The sequence below is a fragment of the Ostrea edulis genome, chromosome 5 (genome assembly GCF_947568905.1).
Source record: "Ostrea edulis chromosome 5, xbOstEdul1.1, whole genome shotgun sequence".
Taxonomy (NCBI): domain Eukaryota; kingdom Metazoa; phylum Mollusca; class Bivalvia; order Ostreida; family Ostreidae; genus Ostrea; species Ostrea edulis.
Window position 1 is genome coordinate 40,703,590 of NC_079168.1, and position 26,538 is coordinate 40,730,127.

Here is a 26,538-nt window from a genome sequence, read left to right on the forward strand (position 1 = left end):
ACTCGAGTATAGGTATTCAAATATACAAGTAAAATTAAAAGCATCAATTGGTAGATGTTGATTATTTGTTCCGTGATTACCTGAGAAAGCCTCTGAATGCGATTCAGATTCACCTTTCTCACGCACGTGTCCTACTTTTTCTTCTTTGTGTAATGTAGCTGTACCTTAGGTGTTCTTCATTAATTGTCTTACAATTTTTTTTATTATACTAATATATACTTATCGACGCACAGACACAGTGCTATGTATGGACTTTTGAGAGAATAAATTAACTTTAAATTACCAAACACAGCAACTTGTACAGTCTTGTATTTCCGTAAGATATCAATATATTTAAAAGTTTAAACTTTCTCAATTTCAAAATCAGGTAAATGTGTAGGATTGTATCTAATTATATATTGGATATTACTGGGTTTTTTTCAGATAGTGTAAACATTTCAGACTTTTCATGTTATGAATCGTGATGTAAAGATATAACGAAAACTTGACTGACTTGGTCATAATTCTAAAACTTTGACTTCACCATCACTCGATATACACATGTACATATGATTCTTTAGCTTCATTCCTTAATTTATTCCAAAATCTAAATTCCAAGGTGTGTTTTCATGTGAATTGTATAACTTTAAAATGTTTTTAGAAATCTGTTCTAATGTGTTTTTGAAATATTTTTTTGTCAATGTTTGTACATTCAAAATGGAATGTGCTCTTTATTACAATGGTTCAATGTAATTAGAAAATTATTCAATCGATTTAACATTATACACAATTCATATACTCATTCAAGTACTATCGGAGTGTTTTGATGAATGGAAAGAATTAAAGTAGTTTTTAAAATGTGGAAGATAAATATTACGATTCAGGTATTAATTTTCAAGCATGGCATTTGCCTATCCTCTTTTATACAAGGTCAAGTTAGTTTTATGTTTATTTTGCAATACGTAACAGCTTTTCAAAACTTACAACCATCTCGTCATAAGACACAGGATTATACGCAGACTAAAATTTACCACTACTCCCCGTGGTCTGTGGCAAAGAATATAAAAACGATTTTGGAAATTTAGTTCTTAATGAATTTCCTGGGAATTATTTCATTTCAGGTGTCTGTATAATTCTACGATTACAGAATAAACATTTTCACAGAACTTTGTGACCTTGAATATTTAAAAATTTATTTATTTTCTGGCACACGAAATCTGTGTACCGGCACTCATATTATCATAGCTAATGAAAGGAACATGAGGAGCGCCGGGGGTCGGCAGGAATATAGCGACTTACAAATTTATTAGATTATTTTTGACATCCCAGTATTTGTTTCTCAAGTTGTTAACTTGGAGTGCTCTAGAGATATGTCGTCTGGATCAACAGTTGTGTATGCTAGTTTATAGACGTGAACGCTAGATTTGTCGCAGATAATGTCGTGTAAAATTTCCAAACATTTGAATTTTTAATCTGATCTAAACATGCAAAATATTGCTAATGTAGCTTGTTAGAGTAAGTTAGAGCAAATTGACATGGATGTCGAACAACTTTGACTTCGATATATCAAGGTACTCCCCTAGCCAACACCCCCAACACCCCCCATTTTGTAGTTACTTCCTTTATGATATCTAGAGTTGATAGTTTCAATTTGATTTGATTTGAATATATTTTATTGTATGAAATTACAAAGGGATTGGTTACAAGTTCTAATAACTTAGAAAAATTCTCCCAATTTTATTAGTTTTAATGTCGATGAATGAAAAAAAAAGGAAAAATTATTGAATATGCATATTTTGTATGCAATATCATTTCTAATAATTTTCAATAAATGAACATGACAAAAAATATTTCAAGGGTCTATCAAGTAGTTTAGAATATATTATTATCTATACTGGATATTTTGTTGTTAGAATAAAGAAATATTTTCTTTACATGAAATATTGTAAAAGAGAAAAAAATTAGATTCATGGAAAATCATCAAAAGACATTAAGGGGGCACTAAAGATATGTTATAAGTTATATTCTAGTTAAAATACTCAATTTGATGATGAACATGATTTATAAGTTCTATTTGAAATATTCAATCTGATGATGAACATGATTAAACCATAAATCTATCGTCATCTGAACATCAGACTGAAAATTTAAAAAAAATCAGTATGCTTCAAGATTGATATTATATTACAATGACCCTTACTTTCTTCTGACGGGGCTTTGAGTCCATAACCGACGGTTTCTTGGCATCTTGAGACATTGCTGGGAATAGAAGGTAGACAGTTTGGAGTCGTCTGGTTGACGGAATCAAATCTCCAAGGACAAAAAGTGTTATTCTGAGACTGAGGAACGTCCCGGAAGTAGTTCGGATGCTGGGGTTCTGCGGCGTATACCGGGTTCATTCCCGTGCCATTCACTCCCGAATGGTACATAGAGTTTGAGGAACAAATCCCTAAATTGTCCAAAATATCTGGACTCGGATTTTGTCGACAAGGAGGAGAGTTAAGTCCAAGAATTTCATGTATTGCGAAGGACGATCTCTGCGCTGAGTTGGGAAGAACGTTCATTTGCGAGTAGTTTCCAGCATTCATATTTCCATAATGGTGCTGAAATCCCATCATTGCCTGAGAATTATTGCCCAGAAGGGGATTCATTGTCAATACAAAATGCGGAGTCCTCCTAAATGTCTTCAAAGAAAAGTTTCTGAATGCAGGCAGTGCAAATAATTTGTTAAACAGGGTGTACACAAAACGATGCTCATCTGTGCTTTCAAACGACCAATTTTACAGTCAAAGAGTGCTCCAAACTGCACTAACTAATTGGAGATTCCCGCTAAGATTTATCGCGAATTCTTATTTCAAATTTAAAGAATACACTACCATTTCATAAAAATCCCGGTAATTTAATAATCAATCAGAAAGTCGTCAACTTTTTATACATATGTTATCAGTTTAAAGATGTTTGCAAATGCGCGAGATTTCACGGGAATTTGATTGACTGCTAACGACGTGTAATTGGCGATTGTCTTCCGGTCTGTCCCTCCCACCTGTTTGAATTCGAAATCTCTAACCAAATAGAGACGGCCAAGTGTTTGTCAATCATATAAACTTTTGACGGCTTTCTAACGATTTACCGGGTCAAATGAAAGAAATAAACACGTATTCTCACTTCTAAGAACGTCCCGCTGAGCCAATTTTACAGTTTGCTCTATCAAGTATTTAGTTCAGAACTATTGGCAGTTGAATATGTAGATATACTTTCAAAATATACGTAGCAAAGCAAAAAAGAAACTTATTAAAATTTCCTGAAATGATGAGTTTAGAGAAATATTAAATATTATTTTAAGTAGCATTCATGATGCAATGTAATTGGCACTTGATGGTGACCCGTAGATTTTGTTGTGACGAGAGGAATGAAATGTGGTAATTGTTCCTTCTGTCCGATTTCCCGGAGCGGGAAGAGGTCCAATTATCAGCAGACGACAATGAAAGGACAAGGCTTCCCGCTAGGCGGCGCGGAAACGGGTATCGACTAACGTCTTGACAACTGAAGAAATGTCTACGGCGTGTTGCCAGTCACCAGGATTTGCCTTCAAATGTCCATGTGACTCAGGTGATAAGTTCGCGGTTCTTTTCTTTGAATATGACACGTAAAACATTTAAACCAAATATGTGGTCAATTTTCTAACTTGTGACACTTTTTAAAGATATTTTATTATGGTAAGGAATGTCTACGTGGAGGGAATTTATAGCATCATGCGTGGTTCTCTTTCCTTTTGCAATGCATAGTATTCTGCTTAATATTTTCACTTTGAATTTTTTTTTTCTATGGCATGGGACATGTTCTATAGCTACATGTAATCTACCATTATACCATTAAAATGATTTTAGAATAAGGAACTATAGGACATACTCCAGATCAACAACGCAAATCATATGATGTGCGGAAACATTTAAATAAACTGATATAAAGGATTAATTTCGAAAACAAAAAGTTCTATATTACATAAAGAAGCAGCCAACTAAAAGTAATTGAAATGAAAAAACGAAGTTATTAAAACTGACGAGAAGCCGTTTTTACGTGTTTATCAAACTGTTTGAATTCATGCTTTTCTTGGGTCCGAAAATCCATATTTTATTTTTTCTTTGGCAATGATATTTTTTTCTTAACAAACTGTTTCCTAAAAAAAATCACATTTATTTATTTTTCTTTCTAACGATGGCGTAATGCTGCCATTCTAATTTAGTAGAAAAATATTTAGTAAATCGTAGAAACGATTTAAATTAGAAAGTCGTTTCTACGATTAATAAAAATCGTTTTTACTATTTAGTAAATAGTAGAAACGATTTAAAATGTCGTAAATACGATTTAAAAAGTCGTTTTTACGTTTTATAAAAATCGTTTCTACGATTTAGTAAATAAACGATTTTAACAAGAGGTCCATAGGCCTTATCGATCACCTAAGAATTGGTTAAATGCATCACTAGTGGCCAAACGTCATTTGGATACAACCATTCCTACGCATGATACACTCGTACTTTTAACGCATAGAAATTTGCATATCTAAGCTAAATTCTAACATTCAGGAGCAGTATAAAAAACCCAACAAGATGTGTTCTTAAATCACAAATGCCCCCGAAAGTGCCGTTATGATGAAAGACTTTACTAATAAATAATATACTAACACTTTCTGACAATAATGACCACGCTCTTGAGTCAGAACAATGTGATTGCGAAGTTCACAATTTTGGTACATCCTTTTATGCCCTTCCTAAATACATGTATACACCTAGGTTTTATACAGTATCAGCAAAATTGAAGAAGTCTATGAAATGATAAAGTCAATAATCACAATGATAATTTTGGCCCCACCCTGTAACCAAAACCCCTATCCCTGGGATAATGAAGTTTACAATTTTGGTAAAGGACTACCTGCTCCTTCTATATACAAGTATCAATAGCATTAAGAAAAGATGTTATTTAAATGTTTTACACATAAACCCTACATGCCAAGTTTGGTCCCGTTCTGAATTTAGGGCATCTTCTCCGGATATCATGAAATTACAATGTTGGTAGAGGCCTTCCTGTTCTACATGATTAGTTTCTTTAGTTTCTTTTAAAGATATTCGGTGACAGGGAAGATTTTTGAAAAGTGGTCAACTTCTAGCAGTTTTTGTCTCACCCCCTAAGGCCTCGGAGTTACAGATGCCCTGAGATTTATAACACATGTCCCTCTTGTTCTAAAGATGCTCATATCAAATTTTGAAAAGAACCGGAAGAGTAACGACGTATGCAAATCAGGTGACCTAAAAATCGTTTCTACAGTTTACATTATCGTTTGTACGATTTAAAAAATCGTTTGTACGATTTACGTACAAACGATTTTTTAAATCGTACAAACGACCTTTGAATTGTTTCTACGAATTACTAAATTAGAAATAGAAACGATTTAATATATTTTTTCTGCTAGAGTTAAATAGCACGAATACGCCGTCGTACTTTCTTTAAGGAATAGGATGCTGTTTTTCCCGTTGATCCATGTCGTGATCCGATTCGTCGGTCCCCTTTCTTCTTAATGATCTATGATCCAATGAACAAACCGCTATTTCTTTCAGGTTGTAATAATCAGAATGTCAAACAAAATAAGTCCAGTAGATGTTTTATGAATAGCAGTAAACCCAAACTTTGCTCATCTTTGTAAATAAGTGCCCGAGTATTTTCACTAAATCTTGTGTTCCGTGTAATGTCGTCGCTTTTGTCCCCCCCCCCCCCCCCCCTCCTCCGCTGTCGTTAGTAATTCACCTGTTACCACGTGTCGGTGTGGTGGAAAAAAGCAAGAAATGTTGAGATCTAATTTAACTTTGACATAATTAATATACGATGACTATTCACTATAGTACTTTTTTTTTTATATCAAAGTCCTTATTCTTGGTCCTTTTTATAGATGTAGTGGATTTTTTTTTAAATAATGATTTTTTCATGCTTACTATGATATGAAGTAAAAACATAAGAATAAAAGAAAGAAATATTTGAATGTTTTCTCGCAGCGTCTTATAAAACTTCTTCCTTTTTCTTTGTTTTGTTTTTTAATACAACCTATACGTTTTATGAATTTACGATATCGTTAAAATCACTTTTATTTGATCTCGATTATCTAAATACAGACAAATGCTGATAGATAAACAGTGATTCATTTTGTTTTGATATCCAATCTTAAGACCCTTTACAAGAGTCTTAAAATGCAAAGTAAACAATAACACATGCGGAGATCGACGATTTGGTACCGTGCGAAGGAGCGCGTGCATTTTCTGCTCTATTGTCACTGTGTACAATTTAAAATATTAATCTCAAATGTGTTAGCCTGTAACTTCATGTTTTATATTTATTTCATTTCTATTTTAATTTTCTTTCTTTTTTTTCTTCTTTATGTTGTCGATGATATTCGAAGATATTTTTCTCTTGTTTTTTTTTTTATTATTAAAAAACTGTTATACTGTTTGAGAAAGTTGTCATTTTCTTCAGAGTCAGAAATGCAACAGTTTTCCTTATAAACAATATCTTATTGAAAAGAATTATAGAATTTGGCAACGGGAATGCCTCTCTCTCTCTCTCTCTCTCTCTCTCTCTCTCTCTCTCTCTCTCTCTAATACATTGTATATATATATAATCTCTCCATTTAAGGGTCAAATTTTAATAATCGAGTTTTGATAGTTGAAAATATTTATGATATAGGAGAAATGTGACATAGTATTTTGAAAACATAGAAAATACTCGTATTTGAGGGTATATTATATATTATAACACGACAGTTACTGATCATTGAGAGAGAGAGAGAGAGAGAGAGAGAGAGAGAGAGAGAGAGAGAGAGAGAGAGAGAGAATAGGAGTGGACCCAGTCATAAGAAGACCTATACATACTGTAAATTTTGAAACGTATTGTAAATTTTATATACCGTATTTAAGCATAATTTTTAGCAAGGATTTAATTTTGGCATTATTAGCGAGGGTGTTAAGATCGCTAAAATCGAATATTGCTAACAATTTATTCTGTATCGTAGGTAATAGTTATCTTTCTTGGAATTATAAAGTCGCTATAATTCGCTCTCGCTAAATGTATCGATAAATCGCTGAATCTGTGTCTTCCTAAAAAAAAATCCACTCATACAGTATTCTTGTACAGCTTGAAAATGTTTGCAGATGACACTATGCGAATAATTTTCATCGCCATTCAGCATAGTACTGAGTTCATGTGATGTTTTTTTTAAGTTGTTATAAATATCTTCAAGTACTCTTTTATTTTCGCTGCAATATTCAGGACCAGTAATTGAAAAAAAAAATGTTATCTTCAATAGGGAAATAAAATGTACATGGCAAATGTCATCAGCAGAGAGGAAGGGCTCTTTAACTAGATTCTTAAGAATTGTCATAGGAATTATTTTCTTAAAGTTTGCCTTTAATATAGTCAGTGTGGGGCCTTATCTTGTAAACATGAACACAAAGCAAGTTAGAGTTGGAGGTAACGGGGTTGTAATAGGTAATTATCAAATATCATCAAATATCGAGGGATACGAAAACGAGAACCAGATTCGGATTTTTAGATTGTTGGAATGGAAATATGGTTGTAATAAATTCTGTAAGTACCATCGAGTTATTCTATTTAAAACAAGTTTATTAGATGACAAAAAGCTCGTGTCCTTCTGTTCTAATACCGGTATGTCAGGCTCCCATCCAAAAAATTCATTGTATAAACAGAAAGTGCATGAATTAATTTTTTACAAAATGTAAACCAGTTATAATCCTAGCTGCTTCGAGTGTCACTTTTCTGATAATTCGACATTTTCTTGTGCACTATTATTCCATACAACATCTGCATATTCCAGGGTTGGAAGACTAAAAACAAACCATATCTTGATAAGAAAATATCTATCAAGAGTATGTAAAGTTTTTTGTAGATAGAGGAAACGTTTGACCGGTCCAACCAGCATCTGACTCGAAATGAAATCCTAAGTGTACACGAATGTCATACTGTCTATTAACATCATCATCGATTCCTAACCTCATTTCTGGATACAGAATTAAAGTGAACTGCCCATCTATGATATCTAGTGTCAAATAACTTTTGTCTGACTTTGTCAATTGTATATGATATAGAATTGAAATTAGCTGTGAGAACAACTATGTTAATAGGGTTTTTTTTTTTTTTTTTTTTTTTTTGGTTTGGTTTGGGGGGGGGGTCTTGTCTTTTTATAGAAAAATGAAAGGTATTTGAGCCAAGTAGAATGCAATAGAATAAACGTTTAAATCGTGTTATGATGCTGTATATATTAATACGATTACATTGTTAGGTACATAATATATTGAATTAATAGGCCATTATATGACAGTCCTCTGCCTTTTAACCTTGGCCTAAAAGTAGACTTTGGTATGAGGATGTGTAGCCAGAGTATTGCTATTTTTTAAAGCTGTCCTGTCCTCCTTTCTTCTTCCTTTATTTGCGAGTTCTTCCTTAATACTTTCAGATTTACATACTCATAAAATACCCCATGTCCAATGGTTAAGTTGGAATGTAGGGGTTTGTAAAATCCTAACCTAATGGATGCCAATAAACAATATTTACTCGCAAAACAATCTAGGATATCATTCCGACGACTGGTCTAAATTCAAACACGTGCCCCTGCCTCTTCATGATGTTCTCCGTAATTCTTAAAAATTGGTCATAACTTTTTTCCTCCAAGATTTACCTATAATTATTGTGCAGTGAGGTAGATATATAACATTGCACAAAAAACTAACGAATTTCTATCAAGTATTTCTGCATTTTGATACTCCTCTCGATCATTGTAATCACATTGTGCATGTAAATGTAATATTCTCCTGAAAGAAGAAAATATCTTGCATACAGGTACAAGTATTGCTTATGTTATGGGATAGGATATTTGTATTTACATACTTTAGAATATTATCACTGTTAGGTAAATATGGACAAAGATCGAACTATTTCATAAAACATTGACTAAGCAATGAAAGTGTATTTAAGGTGTTTTCCCATTCAATTTTCCAAGTGATCGCGTGGCAAGCGATATGATGTACACATTTGCACAGTGCTTACTTGATTTGGTTTGGAAACAAATGAGAAATTCAGTATATCTAAATTTTGAAATAATTTCATATTCTCTGCAATTATCGTAATATTACATAACCCACAAACAATCAAACAAATGAAAACAGGAAAAAAACCTCAAGAATATCGATTCGATAAATATGTACATACATGTATGTACAATGTATTATGTCACAAATTTATTTTGAATTCTACAATGAATATCATTTGGATAATTATAATGATAATAATAATAAATCATGCCTATATATACAATAATTTAAATATATTACACAACTTCAATCTCTTCATTTGAAAGTATTTTTTCTGACTCGGAACGAGGTTCTTCAAATCGGCTATGATATGGATTTGATTCGCCATCTTCACTGTCTGAATCTGTTTTGTCACAAAGTTCTGATCCGATTTTTGCGTTATGCTCTTGTGCACGAGCCCGTAATGTGGCGATGCTTTCCGATCGCCGTTCATCCCTATCGCGCATGTCCGGGGAGGAAGTGTCCGATCGGGAGTCGTCAACGCTTTTCATTTTTTCCGCCGCTTCTATGGACTTCTTATGCATGCCTAGAAAATATGTTATTGCGTGAGTCATGTAAGGAAATATAACACATTATCTATTAGAAATCACCCACGCAAATGAAAATACCACCAGCGATAACACATTACATGTTAACAGCCCGCTGTTGGGGTCAATGTTAGTTGAAAAATAAAACAAAATGGCTCCCAATTTTTTTCCCCATATAGTTACATTATTTGATTATTATATAGGAATGTTATACAATTATATTCAAGAGCAGATAACTCTTTTAACGATTGTAAAGATATGCGATAGCAAAGGTTGATTCAATCAAGAACCAGTAGGTAACTTAGCTTGTCAGTCTAAAAAACTGAAAACTTGTGGAAAAACCCCACCCCACCATCACCCCACCCACCAATAGCAAACAAATCAAAAATACCAAATTTGTGCTTTCACACCATGTTCCAATGATTTTATAATTATGCTCTATGGACGTCCTCTTTTGAAATAGAAATTAAACATATATAGCATATAATCAAATCATACTCAGAAGCCACGGCGCACAGGAATCCATGACGCCCTCTTTAGCACTTTTGAGGATGGTATCCGGAAGCGGAAGCGAGTGACGAACCATGGCACCATACAGTCCATACTCCGCCATGATGCTGCTACGGCCCCACGTCTTCTCAGTCTTCCGCCATTTCGCTCGACGATTTTGGAACCATACCTATAAGACACAAAATTCATATCTGTTGGTAATACATGTAGTAGCACATATATATATATACATGTATACAGTTGTTGTAGACAGAACAAATTCAGGTCTATAAAAATATCTACATGTACATGGTCATGACTATAGTATACAGATAGGTTTTAAAGGGACTGATTCATGATTTCCCCATAATATTTTGCTTTTCACTTTTAATGATTAAAATTTACTGCTGTCTAATGTGTTTAAAAGGTTCAAAAAAGTACGGCGATACATGATGACGGAAGTTCATTATAGAGAGTTTATCATTTGTTATTTATTGTTTACAAAGTTTTGAAAATGTATGGTTATCAATCTAACTTTATGATATATATCACATTTTTAAAAGTATTCTTTATGGAAAATGAGCCTTTTAAAAGTTGAATTTGTGTCTGTGCAAAATTAGGATGCTTTAAATTGTAAAATTAACATTTCACTAGTTTCTTTGTAAGCATAAATAAGGTTCGAGTCTGTTTTACATAACACAGAGTTAAGGCTAAGATCTTGTCCTTATCCTTCCATTAAGAAGGTCCAAGTTTTGGTTGTCAGCTTTCGATGAGCTGTATTTTTAGTGTTTAACATCAAATATATTTTAAATTGTTTATTAAACTACATGTATCTAAAGCGCAGTAACTCTTTCTATTCGTAGACTTGCGAGATGTTCTCAAATCGGCAAACGGGAATCCAAATGTTGTACACACACCGAGCATTCCCTAACATGCGGGGTGTCGGCTATATTGTGACCGGGGTGTACATGTAGGTTACCGAAGCGGCAATGCAGATGGTGGAAGTTCGTTTTTGCATCATACATGTATCTCAATTTATGGATGTATGTTGCAGGAAAGCATATGGTTACGGAAGACAGCACTAATTCAGGAATATATGGAAACAAATATATTCACTGTACACTTTCTAGTTTTAACAAACACCTCAACACAATTCCGACGATCGGGGAAGGTTTGGCACTACCGCGTGTCTATGAGCAAATATCAGGGCAACGAACTGTTTTATCGTCACTGTTATATGACCAATAATTACAGTACATGTTATTTGTATGAGTTTATGCATGCACTGTCAGTGAACAAAACCAATCGTATTGAAAGACATCGACAAATAAATTAATGTTTTGCACAGAGTGGAAACCCATTGGTTTCCATGTACATTTATATATTTTAAATGAATATGTGCATTTTTTAAAAAGCTTTTTACTTTGTAATGTACATTCATACCATACCCTATTGTAAAGCGCCTTAAGGTAATTGTTAACACATAAGGCGCTCTATAAATGGTTTTATTATTATTATCATTACTGCGTTTAGTATTTTGTAAATACATGTATATCATGAAAGTTAACAAGACCAGACTTAACTGCGCTGTACGATGTATGGAGAACTTGGAATAATTCTTTTGTCTTATTTTGATGACAGAAATTTAGGTTTCGCGCCTCGTGTTATACATGTAACTGGTCCCCACGTGTTATACATATAACTGGTCCCTACGTGTTATACATGTAACTGGTCCCCACGTGTTATACATGTAACTGGTCCCCACCTTTTCCCAGTTTGCTATTCGTGCTTCTTTGCACGTGATGTATATTTTGATAAAGTGTAAGTTCGGTCTATTGTAGTACTCTGTCTGGCTCCTGTTTATATTTAATGCGGTACAACTGTATTATAAAGCTTTATGGTATAAATGGTGCGCTTACAGTTGAACATTAATTCTCTCATTTATACTTGAAACTGGTCTTCATTTCAACTAGTGTGTTTATTTTTTCAAAGTTATTTGTTTTTTGGTTTATACAGTTTTCAATCTGATTAAAATAATATCTTTGATCCGTTCTGTTATTGTTATGTCGCTACACAGATTGTACAGCTTTAATTCATCAAGCTAAGATAAACAATATCATTCTACACATATTGAGTGTTGTGTTATGGGACTTACACTCTGATATATGGTCTAGAAAAGATGACGCACAAAATCAAGGTAAGACGGATAAAATATGCCATACTTTATATGCATGTACAATTACATGCCAACTTGATATTGGTCGAAGGTTATAATAAAGATGTTTTAAACAGAAGTAGTTGTATTAATTACATGTACTGGAATCATCAAATTGTTCATAGAAATGTGTATTTACCGAAAACGTAAAATGAAGTGTCGAGGAATAATTTGTAGTGGACTATAAAGCACAAAGACAGTCTACAGAATCGAATATTGCAGACTTTATAACATTGACTGATCAGAGTGATTTTGTAGTTTGATGATTTTTGATGATAGATTCCCAAAGATAAAAAAAATATTTTCCTGAGGTTTACGTGATCTGAAAGTCTCTGTTAGTTTTGCAAAATCGCTGCAACCTTTGTACGACCTTGACAATGTATCATATAATGAAGAAATAAATTTCATTTTTCATATATGAGGGCATAAACTGCGATGCTGTGTGCCAGCATACTTCATGAAACGCGTTGAAAAATATGCCGACGTGAAGTGCTCATGTATTTTGAAAAATGAAATTTACTTCTTATATTTGCATTAATTCTACTTTCATTTCTGTCCGACTTCCAGGCCTTTAAAATAGACGTGCTCTATTTATCAAGATTTATACTGCACCGCATTCAAACATGCAATCTTTTCTAAGAAAATTGTGTTCCTTTATAAGAAATATTAATAAACTATGATCCCCGACCCAATGACTACTCGAATCTAGAATTGCATATGTTGCCAATCTCCATACCCACGCATGCCTTAAAACAGTTGGTGATATATTACCATCACTTTTATATAAAATATATGTACTAAATCTTTGTATACAATTGTGTAATTGTGATGAGAAATAAATTCAGTTCAAAAGGCAAAAGCATTGGAAATGTAAATATTTAAAAATATATTAAAGTGCCATTCATTAGGAGTTTCGTTGTTTGATTTTTTCTTGTACTATCAAGTCTCGTGTTAGGCCTATAGTGAAATAATAGTTTTGTACTATCAAGTCTCGTGTCAGGCCTATAGTGAAATAATAGTTTTGAAAAAAAAGTATTTAGTTTCATAAGTTCTAATTTACGTATGTACTTGTTTATATAATACCCCCCCCCCCCTTAAACAAATCTTAAATCTAGTAATACTGTTACTCTTCAGGATGTAATAAAGTTCTGTTTTGTGCATCCGAGTCATCCATCTTATACGACAAAAAGGGGAGCTGACAACCCAATTATTATCATAATTGCATTAGCTGGTATCTTCCATACAAAATGCCTTTTAAATTTTCCGTTGTGAATTAGAAACTTATTAATTGATATCCCTGCACATGCTGCGCACGTGACTCTCTGGATTTTGCGGAAAACCTGGCGCTGGTAGACCCCGGTCTTCACAGTGGGATGTTGCCGATTTCTAAACTGAAAACGTTAATCCATGTTTCCCAAATAAACTTCAGACCACAAGCCTGCACACCAATTCCTATTAATGAGTTATTAGGGTTGAAAAGAAACTAGGCATTAAACCAATTATTCTACGGAAGAAAGGAATTTCTAATTAAAAAACATAAAAGAAATTAAGGAAACCCAATTTTGCACCGATAGAAAAGAAATATCTGCAAGAATAAACGGTGTTGCGTTAAAGTTTGAAAATTCATATAATTCAAAACTTACTACAATTAAATCTTATAAAGTAAGAGTACTCAGCAAATATAATAATTTATATATACTGGTATTATAAAGATCACGTGTTTCATACCAATATTTTAGACCCTTCTTTACGTATTGATATTGACCATGATTATTTGTTTACTATAGTACCTGATTAAGATATAGGGCTCACGGCGGGTGTGACCGATCAACGGGGGATGCTTACATTTGTACTACTCCTAGGCACCTGATACCACCTTTGATATGTCCAGGAGTCCGTGTTCGCCCTACTCTTATCCTTTACAGGATTTATAAGATTGATCACGGTTCGTTATCGTCACTTTTTCATTTAGGAAATTACATACTATATATTATAAATGTAATGAATATACTTTGATTTGATCTTTTCCTTAGATTCAATAATGCTTTGAATTATTTAGATACTACTCTTGGTATCAGAAAGTCAATTTGATCGTTAATTAAGTACACCACGTGTATAATCTGTTTCCTCTCGTATCCCGGCTGTGTCGGTAATAGTGCTTTGCTTCCTATTAAATTTCCAGGTAATTTCTATTGAATAGTCACTTAAAAGTTCACAGATCAGTGAATGAATTTAGGGATAGAAACCCAAGGCATGTACCTCACAACAATATTGAAATTTACATGACACCTGAATGAACATTTTCAACCTGCAATCAGCTCTATATCGAGAATTAAATTCTTTATCCCTTTCAGATGAAAAAAATATGGAGATGGGTCTGTATGTTTTACGAGATCCGCAATTAAAGACCCCTTTAATAGAAATCCCAATCTGTTGTTTCTGGTTTATTTACACGAATGTATTCATAGCTAATATCCTTTTAAAAGTGTGATTCCGCTATACAAGGCTTGCTGACGATTTATTTCTTTTCCTGGATAATTCTCAGACCACAGAATGGAGTTTTGCAATTAGATTTTCTATTCTGGCAACATGGACCGTGAAAGAATAATGTGCAAAATCTGCAAGTGCGAAATTCGATGACATTAGATTAACTCTCCATATAAAGCCATTATGATCTGGAGATGATTTCAGTGATCTGTACGTTGTTCTGATGTCTCTGGTCTTTACGAAATCTCGTCACTTGAAGAGATGCGGATGCCCGGTTTCCCGCCAATAAAACCAGAAGCAGACGATCCCGCACTCTACGGTTCTAAGCAATTAGCTTTTAATTGAAAATGGTCACGACAGATAAAATTGCATTAAATATAACAAATCTATTAATTGAAATCACATAACTGAGGCAGCAATCACTTGAGAATACTGCTAATCTATTATAATACAAATGGATCGATCCCCCTGGCAGATCTGATTGTGAAGAGGAGGGATGATGACGACACGTGGACGTACGTACTGTCAAGCGTAAGTAAATGTCTGTGGCTTAACAACAACTAAATACACGGCTGCCAGGCGACAAAGCAACATACATGTAGGGATTATTTGGCACAAAGACACATTTTTTTTTTCAAAGAAGAAAAAAAAAATCTCAATCGAGGATCCAGCAAATATAAACATGTACACACCGGCAATTCACGTAATTTAGAAGAATACAGTACCTGTATCCTGTCCTCTGGTAAACTCGTCTTTAGAGCTAGCACCTCACGTGCATAAACATCGGGGTAATGAGCGTCTTTGAATGCTTTCTCTAATTCTTCTAGCTGGTAACTTGTGAATATTGTTCTACAAAAAAAAAAAAAAAACCTGATGGTAAGCTTCATTGCCTTCTTTAGAGGTATTACTACATCATGTTGAAATTATGAGTTTATGATAAAACAAATGTAGCATCAAACAAAACAATAGTACTATAAAATACCGTGTGGATATCTTAATTTGCAGAAATTATCAACAAATCTGATTGATGCAATAAACCATAAGTTTTTGTCCTCCAATACTAGTAGATGGTCATGTTCTTTATTCTGCTTGGGGTGATGCATAATATAGCATGATCCGTCTCTAGGGAACATTTATGAACATTTTGCATATTGATTGTCCTCCAAATGACAAATTAGCCGCTATTAGTCTGCCCCGTTCCTTGCACCATGGTTGAACTAATGTTGCGTTTGCAATGTTTTTTTCTATGTCGTGTTATTTTTTCCATTTCATTGTATCGTCACCAGCTTACCGGCCTAATCTCCGCGATAGATCTATTCTCCCTGCAATTTATTAATTGCCTGATGACATTAAAATTTATGCCTAATAGGCTAATACTCTTCTGTAAAATTGTATAGCGATGCGGAAAATGCTAATAAAATCGTCGATATTAATTATACCGTCTTCCAGGAACAGGCGCGAGCTCCTCTGTGATCGCATGCTCTTCCTCACGCGAACCTCTGTCCATTATCTAATTCTGAAAATGATCAAGGGCTTGAAAGGACAGTTTATTCAAGCCAGTATTTTATTTCCTCTCTCTCTCGTCAATATTGTTTTCAACTTATTATGATGTCATTTTCTTATTGAGGATAAGCCTTTTTTTTTTTTAGAAGATTTACGCTGTGCATTGTATGAAACACACGTTGCTGTTGCAATAAACACGTAGGTTGTATTCCCTTAGAAGGTACACAGTCCATAAAATTATGTAGCTTACCTATGTCGCCGTTTCTTCTTCTTCTTTTTCCCAACAACATGGGGTTCTGTACTTTCGTAGCCCCCCTTTTCACTGCTGGACTGTTCGGAAACTTAGAATGAGAAACAAAACAAAAAACTTCAATTTTGTATATCCTTGAATTATTTGCATTTCAGTACGTGTAATGATGTATTTTGAAAAATGTTTGTCATAAATCAATTTAGTATATTTATATCGCCAATGCTTTTGACTGATGTCTCTTCAAATTGTATTGATAACCATTTCTTCATGAATGCATTGCAGTTATAAACGATGCGTGTATGAATACATGTACATATAAATACATTACGTCTATTTCAAAGTCTGGGGGTTTCGATAGAAATGAAAGTAGAATGTAATTATAAGAAATGAACCTTTATTTTTGAAAATGCATGAGGGTATGAACTGCTGACGCGCTTCCCGAAGTAGGCCGTCGTGAAGCGTTGCAGTTCATAACCCTCATGTATTTTCAAAAATGAAATTTATTTCTTAATTATATGAAATGGCCTTTGGTTTTTACCTAGAATATCACCAATTCAAATATGTGATAACCTAATTCGAAGACTTACTGAATTCTATTTATCATGATGATATTGGAATATTTAAATACTACATTTAAAACGACACCTAACAGAATCTTGGGTCATGCCAGGAAAAGGTAGGCAAGGTTAATCGTGGTTGCAAACAAATCATGTAAAACAAGTAAAATAAGTAAGGATTACAGGCATCGATAAATCACGTGTAATGTGAATATATACATCTGTGTATTTCCTTGTTGTTTAGGCATTTTTAGCCCTGTTCAAAACTATCATTTCATACCATATATAGATAAGCTGATAGAGGTATGTTCATCTGATTTGAATACGGGGTATCTTAAACATTCAAAACTTCAAAACAGAAACGATAATCATTTTCTGCATGTATGTGATTAATCCGATTTCTACTTGTAATTGAATTACATTCAGACCTTGCATTTTGTAGTATTTCTTTCACAATTTCCATGTCGCATAGTAATACGACATGCGTAATTGTAAAAATAAAATATTACTGCGTTTCAAGGTTTTTTCAGAAACACTCCCTTCTTACATTCATGAAAAGTTTTCCCGTATTCTATATTTGAAATAACAATTACGATTCGATTTGTACAATCAACTGTTGTTACATGTAAAATTTATGTTATGATCGTGAAAGAAATTTGAATTTCAAGAGTGAAGAAAAGGACTATATTTTGTATAAGTTTAATTTGACCCCCCCAAACACCGCAAAAATTTAAATGAACTCTTTAAGGTTTACTATAGATTATAGTTTCAAACTTAAAAATCTTATCTTAGAAAACCCTGGAAATTTACACCATCTCTTGTAATGAAACATTTAATCCTCTATTGTAGCTTTGTGACCAGGAACATTTAACTCTGTTTGCCATCTCTCTCTCTCTCTCTCTCTCTCTCTCTCTCTCTCTCTCTCATATATATATATATATATATATATATATATATATATATATAACAAGAAGATATATACTAGTACATATATCTACAAATAACGTGCCTTTAAAAGACTTTTAAAAGATACAATTTTTTTTAAATATTATATGAATCTTATTCACAAGTCGCTATATATTAGATTTTGCAACAAAGTAGCGATAATATAAACTGTTTCATTGAAGTTTCAAAAATCCGGAAAGAGTCTAACATTTTTAGGATGTCTTCGGTTTACTACCACTCTTCTAAAACTAGTATATGGTGTATATTAGAAAATTGTACACAAATACTTAAAAATAAATACTTCTTCAAACATTTGAAAAGTCAATTTTGGAGGTCCGATTAGGTCCAATCCATAGGTATTTTAAGTTTCGAAGCAATTATCTTATCAAACATACACGTTTTAAATTTGAACCGAGTATCTATCTTTTCTGGGGACAATGCTATGATTTAAAACAGAATTTAATCCCTATTACTTTTAATGAGGTTCTTAAGAATCATTAACATCTGTTTCATTTTACCAACACCATTCGATCAGCGTATAGTATATAATCGCTCAGAGATTAGAAAGTAGAATATGTTTCATACGTTTTTCTTCATCTTATTAGAGAAAAATCATATAAGAATGAATAAATACAGATTTAGAATTACACAATCCGAAACTTTTCCATAAAATGTTATTTTTATTATTCTTGGATTAATGGCTTCAATTATTAAAGAGTTGCATTATGAACACATAATATTCCGCAAGTATTAATGATTTAAAACTTATCCACTAGAACTATGTCTTGAAATGGTATATAGTAATTATTACCCGCTAATGATGACGATCAGCAATATCGTTATCGGCTCGATACGGAAGACACAGGAGTCCCGGGTAAATATACTATTTAATCATCACACACGTAGATATCGGTTATATGAAAGAATACGACATAAAATAACAGAAAAACATTCCCGTGAGACCTGCCTAGGGCTGTATTTGAAGGCCGAACAATATTACATTGGCATTTATCCATATTAGCAAATTAAACTTGGGATGAGATTGTCAATAGGAAGAAATTTACAGGTGAATGAGTAATTAACAAAGTAAATCAGTATGGTGTATGGAAATTGATGGGACATATTATGTTTATTAGTACAGAAAAGTGCGCGGATGTGCTGTCTAATTGGAATAAAAGTCAAACAATTCAAGACTTTCTTGTTGGTAATTAGTTAAGGTCGAGTCAAAGATAAGAAAGTGGGCATTGACTTGTTTACTTTATGTACCAAAATACAGAATTGTGGGTGTCCAGTGTTACTTGTTTATTTGTTAATGCATTAAGTTGGAATATTGGCAGGCAACCATTCGCCGATTAGCAGTAGGGTAGCGCCATCTATTTACACTATAGCGAATTAGAACAATATTCCTTAAGCTTTTTATTTCATTCATGTCTCACTTGCACACTAAACGAATTGTTGAAAATTCCTTATAGCATTGCTTTCATACGTTTCATTTAGGCCCTCTAGTTTGTCCTTTCTTAAAAGTTAGATAACTCGCACCTATCACTACAGTGTAAAATGGACTTAAAATTCCTTTACATTAAATTATCCTTGGAAGTTTATTGTACAATATATAACGAAAGAAGAAAAGATATACACAGAATGATAATTTGTTATTGAAAAAAAATTACTCGGGCTTTTGCAGAGCAAATCAACGAAATCGGAAGCTGCGCTAAAACCCATTATTTTTATAATGGGATAAGAATACTAGATACATATTTAGGTATAAATCTTATGAAATGTAGCTTTGAAAACGTAGCAAGTATGCTCAAAAACGGTTATACAGCAAACTATAACCAGTTTGCGTCGACCTAAATATGCGAAGTTACATATAAATATCATTCAACTTATTATTGGAAAACTAATAATCAAAAAACGATGGATGCAATATAAACGATTAAATTTTAATATTGCATTTGACATTGATATTTTCGCTATGTCGTTTCCCTTTAAACAAGTGTTTCACCGAAATAAACCCAATCTTCCTACATTTTTAATGATGAATAAAAGCAAACAGAAAAAAATCGGTAGTTACCGTAAAATGTCGCCAATAAAGCGCTATAAAATACAACTCACCTTCTTTGATACCACTCTTTGTGACTGGTGATGTCAGATTAAGGACGGAGTGAGCAGTGCTCGTGAGCGCGCTCAGAAACGAAGATCGCCAGGAGGAGTAAGGGGGAAGATGAGGATTTGTGTCTTTCAACCCCGACCCCCGAGATGTCTCTAACGAGGGTGACAGGTAAGGACTGATCATGGCTTCAGACACCCGCATCCTCTCACTATCGTCATTTCCTAGGCCTAAAAGTTCCTGGATGGCGAAAGGAGATCTCTGCGGTAACATTCTGTCCCGACTTCCCGTTCCGATAGAATTTGGCGGGAAAGCGTGTGCTGGAAGTCCGAGTGAAGTCGACATTCCAAGAGCCGCGACGTAAGTCGGATTATGAGCAAAGTTCATCATTTTTATATCGTATACAAGAATTGCAGTAGGTTCTTAAAGAAATAGATATCTCGTTTTCAATAAACAATCAAAATTACTTCAACTTCATTCGAGAAACTTTTCGAAACAGTCAATGCGACGATTTGTTGATTAACACGTCAGATTGCAATGTTTTGAAATCTTTATACAACGAGCATTTGATTATATTAATTTGTGTTACCAGTGAACGGGGATCGAACATATCCGCCCATTGTATCGGCAAATGGATAGAAATATCTGCCAATCAAGTATTGGTATTCAATTGTTAGAAAATCCGAGAACTTGACTGGTTAAAGAACGGTCCATCGCCGCCTTACTCGCGCTAATGGACAACAATGATCTAACTCTCGATTTCTTCGTTTTCTTTAATCCGGTATTCTTACTTTTCAGGTGGATTTTTTATATCCTAATATCATATATGAATTTTACTTCTTAGCTCTTTCGTGTTTTTGTTTCAACTCTGAAGTACATGCATGTCTATTGTATTATGACCATTTTGACATACATTTATGTTGCATATATAAGTATGCGTATGATTTCCATTTAATCGGGAAGAAATAGGGAAAGAAAATCATTTTATAATTACTCTTTATAACGAACACAATTTTACTGGAAAGAAAAATGAATTGAATAATTAAGCAGAATTAGATACAGGTATTTTGTAGTTTTCTGTATTCTAATGATACCGTCGTTCTCTTTGCGTCTGGTTTGAGAGTGAAGTCATTAATAGCGAAGAGATGCTGGGATTGGGAGAAGACTATTGGTAATCTGTTCATTAAACTCATATCAAAGTACTTTTAATTGACTCAATTTGGCTCGGTACTGCTTCTTTCATCTTTGTCTTTTATAGAAAACACACGTCGCCTTAATGCTAGTTCCAGAAATACTCCCTAATTGACATTTCTCTGGAGCAGAGACGAAGGAGACAATACCGTATTTTGGAAATTAACCAAAATTGACTTGCTTTCTGGTTCGTTTTTCTATAATGCCGCCAATTCTACAACAAGAGGAAAACATTTGTTTAAGAATAAAATAGGGGCATGTAAGCATTAAAATTAGTTGGTTATGAAGAAAAACGATTACACGACCCAATGCCTTACCCGGAATAATGACATCAGATTCCGTTTGATGTATTTAAGGGACAGGTGACTTGTGCGACTTGAATTACACCCGCTGTTTCGTGCAACGTCGCGTGCATATATCCTCCGCCCCTCCCAATTGTTGGGGCACTTCCCCGCGGGTGAATATGCCGCTATTTCTTCTGCCATTTACGCTGGTTGATTCGATCTGATAATTTGGCACTAATTATTCAAGTATCAGCAGTCGATATAGGAAAATGTCCTGGTGTAAAAAAACCGCGGGTCCTGTGCTCCGCCATGTAATTAGTAGTCACTCACCCCCGTATTTACGTTGTCGACAAGAAAAAAAAAATACCCAATGCAATACAAGACTATATGAAACCATTCTTCACTTCTGACTGCAATAGCTTTACAGTTTAACAGATTCTAATGAGCGAGAATATGATTTTCGTTTCAATAAACATAGAAAATTAAAACCACTACTGAAAAAGAAAAGATACCTGTCTTCCATTATCACAATGATTAAACAAAACAAACTCCGACGCTTTTACGAACAACTGTAACACACTATACAGGAAAAATTACGTATGCGTCGAATATCTAGATTATTCAAACGGTGATCAGGTAGAAGGCGTGTATGTTCAAATCATAAACAAAATGTCAAGGGAAACAAAGAAAAAGAGAAGCCGAGTCTTTTGCAATTCTTGGTATGCACAAGTTTCTTTTTATTTTGAACGTTCTTGAAATTTCTTGAAACAATATTTGTGCAATGTTTGAAATTATATTTTTTATTCAGATATTTTTGTGCACTAATAAAGATAATGGAGACTGGAGCAAATTTAGGTTAATGGAGATTTTAGTAGTTTTGTGATCTAATGAAAAGAAGTGCTTTTTATTTTTTATATTTCTTTAAGCAAATGAATTAATTTCTAAGATTTTTCAAGTTGAACGAGCTGTGGTATGAACAAAGGATATGATTGGTATTGTTATATTTTATAGAAATACAAGAGGACTGATAACTTAATATCATTTCTTGTCTAGAAAATTGAAATAGGAAATCATGCCAAAGGAACATTCACGTGAAATATACAGTAACAGCATAAGGAGTATTACATCACATACATTTCTTAACAACATTTTCAAACCAATTTTAAGAGGAAATAATATATTTTTAAAAATAGTAATGGGTTTTTTTATGGATGAGAAAGTAGGAGAGAGCTAATCACCAGAAAATGATGGATTAGATCTTGGAAAAGTTTCTACAAAATCGTAAGATGTTTTCCATCTGTAACAAGTATATTATATGTTACTGTTTGCTAAGACTCAGAGAAACTCCTGGTCAATACTAGATATAAATGTTTCTGTCGACTAGTCAACCCACATCTACGACGAATTATGACAATTTTCCCATGAATTAGTTCACTTATATATGTGTATAATATTATTTAGCGATTAATATTTTCGAAATATTTTCTACAAAAGGCTGTGAGGTATTGACCTAGACATAAATTTATACATCAAATGAAACACTTCACTTTTTTCAAAATTCGGTAGAACTACACGTAGGTGGTAGATACAGCATTCTATTTCATTATGATAGAAGAGTAATTAAATTACGGATATGTCTTTGTATATCCAAACCTTGTCAAGTGGTGACACTTCTGAAAACGCAGTGCTTGAAAATTGCAATCGATGCCGTGATCCCTTGCGATGTGTGTTCGTTTAGACTGGAAACGATAAGCAACTTTAACGTTGAATCTATAATTAATACATATATTATCAATCTACCAAAATATTTCCCATTCCGTTCAGACCGCCGCGGTGGTCTAGAGCTAGAGCGTTCGCCCTGCATGCGGGAGGTCGGGGTTCGAATCCCGGCCGCGACAGACCTAAATCGTTAAAACAGGTAGTGACAATTCCTTCGCCAAACGCTCGGCATCAGGTGTGAATGTCACGGGTCCTCGGAGGTGACCTTAAAAACGGATGCCCCGTGTCACAGTAGGTCATGTGACACGCTAAAGAACCCTCATTGCTCAATGGCCGTAAGCGTCGAGCGTATGCCTAAATTTGAAGCCCTTCACCGGTCTTGGTGACGTCTCCAAATGAGTGAAAAATTCTCGAGAGGGACGTTAAACAAGATAAAATCAATCAAACCTATTTCGTTCAGCAAATTTGGAATTAGAGTATCAAAAACATTTAAGATATAAAATGTGCATGAACATTGCTTATGGAACGATGGGATACATGTACATGTATGCATAAACAAGGTACATGTATATGATATGATTCATTTTTCCAAATTAGGACCCTCTTGGGCATACAGCATACATTTCAATGTACATGTATATATATAGGTCCCATGCAGATACACAGGAATTATAAGCCCCATAAACAGTGCGTGACAGCTTTTTCTCAAACTGGATTTCTGAGTTTTATTTTTGAGTGTCTCTTAAATTTTTAAAATTTCAGAAACTCAAGTTTGAGGGGTGGGGGTGCTAACGACCACCTGTTATGGGGCCTGTTTCTCCCATTACACATTTACAATGGGTTTTATTACTTTGTTTTGTACACGTCTTTTTTCCAGGCTAATCAGCGGATGTAAACTTTTATTGAAATATACATTTACATGCAAAATACACAAGTGATATCAATGATCTGTCGAAATGCAATATACAAGAGAAAAGTTCGAAGATCAATAAATTGAAAAAGCAACCAACTAGAATCGTTCCCGTTGTGTCATAACATATTCGTACAACCAAAACAAGAACAACTATGCCGGTGTGATGGAGCAAAGTTAAGAATGGGAGAAGGTTTAATTTATTAATACACACAGAGAGAAAAAACAACAACAAGCGAAACGAGTTGAAACTTTATTACAGCAAGGAGTTTTGGGATGCCAATCACAACACATCTGGGCAACCCCATACAAATGCAACATCAATCAACAAACAAAATGCAACATCAATCAACAAACAAAATGCAACATCAATCAACACACAAAATGCAACATTAATCAACAAGTTCAAATAAAAAATCAAATTTAACCACTCCGGGTTAACAGCGGATTTACTACTTGATTAGAGTATGTTGAATCAATCCAATGTTTAGCTCATTTACGCTAAGGAGTTATGATCAAAGTATTCATGTTGACAACAGCCACAGTTTCACAAAATCCAGTCACACTGGACAAATGGCATAACACAAAAAGATATTTTTCAAATTATTTCTTTCATTGCTCAAGATGAGGGCAGCATAAGAAAGAAGGCCGATCCCGATGCGATTAACATATCTACTTAGGGACCCCAATATCCCTAACCCGATTTTCATTGAACGTATATCTCGTGAAATAAAAGCACCTATTTCATATAAAAATAGATGCTACTATATCAATATAGCAATACTCGACAGACAAGTCAACTCTTCACACTTATAACTCAATGTGCCAGAGAAATTCAGGTCCCAGGAAGAAACATACCGGACTAATTAGAATCTGTATATCGTGTTGAACTCGTATAGTAATCAAACAGTTCAAACTACATATAACATATTTTGTAAGATTATATCATCACATTCCTTGATCACAAATTTTGAGTTTTCAATTTCACAATCCATAAGAATCCTACAGCTGAATGGAATTTTCACTTAAGTTTTTAGTTTATTTCGTAATTCCCGGAACAGAAATATGAATTTTGAATAATAGATGAAATGGAATGAAAATTGAGGGGGTGGAGGTTGTCTGTGTAATGTGCAATACAGGAAAATATTTTGTATATACGCGTATCAACAGAGAGGCATTTTGATACCGATTAAAAAAAAAAACAACAAACAAACGATGTTTTTACACTGCCTATAAGTTTGTATTCTCGTATAAAGGAGAAATAAAAGATGTCTCTATCGGCAGAAATGACGAATCGTCAACATTTTTTATATTCAGTTGTCATCAATTAGCAACTATGGAAAGCTGTAACATACAAAGCACTACTAGACAATGTAGTGTGTTTTAATGGAAATACTAAATAATATTCATTTTGTCTATCTTGTAATTTGGGCATACAAAGGAAAAATGGAAAGCATTTTCAAAATGGTAAACATAATTTCTATGTTTCAGAGACAATAATTATTCGTTTATATCAAAGGGTACGCGGGGGCGGGTTTTGTTTAGCTCGTATTTTGTGCGATATTTAAAGATAATATAGATCAAAGAAAAATTCAAGAGAAAAATTAAAGTGATAGAGGGCATGACTTATGCCATTTTGTGCAAATCTCCACAAATATTTATGAAAAGCAACTGAACGATAATGTTCTCGTGTCCTCAAAATTCATGTCTCTAGATTAAACATTTTCTCGATAATATCTAAATTAACGCAATCATACAATAACTTCTATACACAATACACATCTCAGAGCAAATAGTTTTGGTGGAATTTCTGCACTATTTCACATCGAGTGTAGGCCTGGCGTATTACTGCGCTTCGTGTTTGATAATTTCGTTCCTCCATATTTTGGTACATACATGGTAATCACACAGAATGGATAGACGAGGGCGAGTGATCAATGCTACATGGCGCACTTTCGTCAATTACAGAATTAAATACATTTTCTATTAAGTTATCGCCAATATGTACATTGGTTCGGTAAACAAAGAGTACTGACAATTAACAATCACCGCCGAATGTTCTCTGATTACTTCCGCACGCATATTCTTGATTAACTTCATTTTCCCCCGAAATTCTACAGGAAATCCTACATTTTGCCTTAAAAGATAACTTGACCCTCCGAAGATTAAGAAGCAATCGGCTTATAGGCTGAATAAAAAAACTTCCCATGCTGTCGTAAATTC

At 33.8% G+C, this 26,538-nt stretch overlaps 2 protein-coding genes across 2 annotated transcripts in view; both read right to left on the bottom strand.

Annotated features, from left to right (window-relative positions):
* Nucleotides 1-2,872, bottom strand: part of LOC125652592 (visual system homeobox 2-like) — a 14,932-nt gene extending 12,060 nt beyond the window's left edge. The window contains exon 1 of the mRNA XM_048881917.2: nucleotides 2,180-2,872. Coding sequence (XP_048737874.1) covers nucleotides 2,180-2,630 — 451 coding nt within the window. The 5' untranslated portion in view covers nucleotides 2,631-2,872. The remainder of the gene's footprint in view (nucleotides 1-2,179) is intronic.
* A 6,354-nt stretch (nucleotides 2,873-9,226) lies between these two features.
* On the bottom strand, nucleotides 9,227-22,379 carry LOC125652947 (visual system homeobox 2-like). The gene is made up of 5 exons (XM_048882436.2): nucleotides 20,217-22,379; nucleotides 16,600-16,690; nucleotides 15,572-15,695; nucleotides 10,154-10,334; nucleotides 9,227-9,654 (listed from the first exon to the last, which is right to left on the bottom strand). The coding sequence occupies exons 1-5, from the start codon at nucleotides 20,599-20,601 to the stop codon at nucleotides 9,365-9,367; spliced, it is 1,071 nt and encodes a 356-aa protein (XP_048738393.1). The 5' UTR covers nucleotides 20,602-22,379; the 3' UTR covers nucleotides 9,227-9,364.
* Between the last annotated feature and the right edge of the window lie 4,159 nt (nucleotides 22,380-26,538).

Coding starts and splice junctions, on each gene's coding strand:
- LOC125652947 (XM_048882436.2), bottom strand. CDS start 20,601: ATGATGAACTTTGCTCATAATCCGACTTACGTCGCGGCTCTTGGAATG. Junction 15,696..16,599: donor AAGAAGAAACGGCGACATAG/GTAAGCTACATA, acceptor TTTTTTTTGTAG/AACAATATTCACAAGTTACC. Junction 10,335..15,571: donor TACCAGAGGACAGGATACAG/GTACTGTATTCT, acceptor TGTGTCTTATAG/GTATGGTTCCAAAATCGTCG.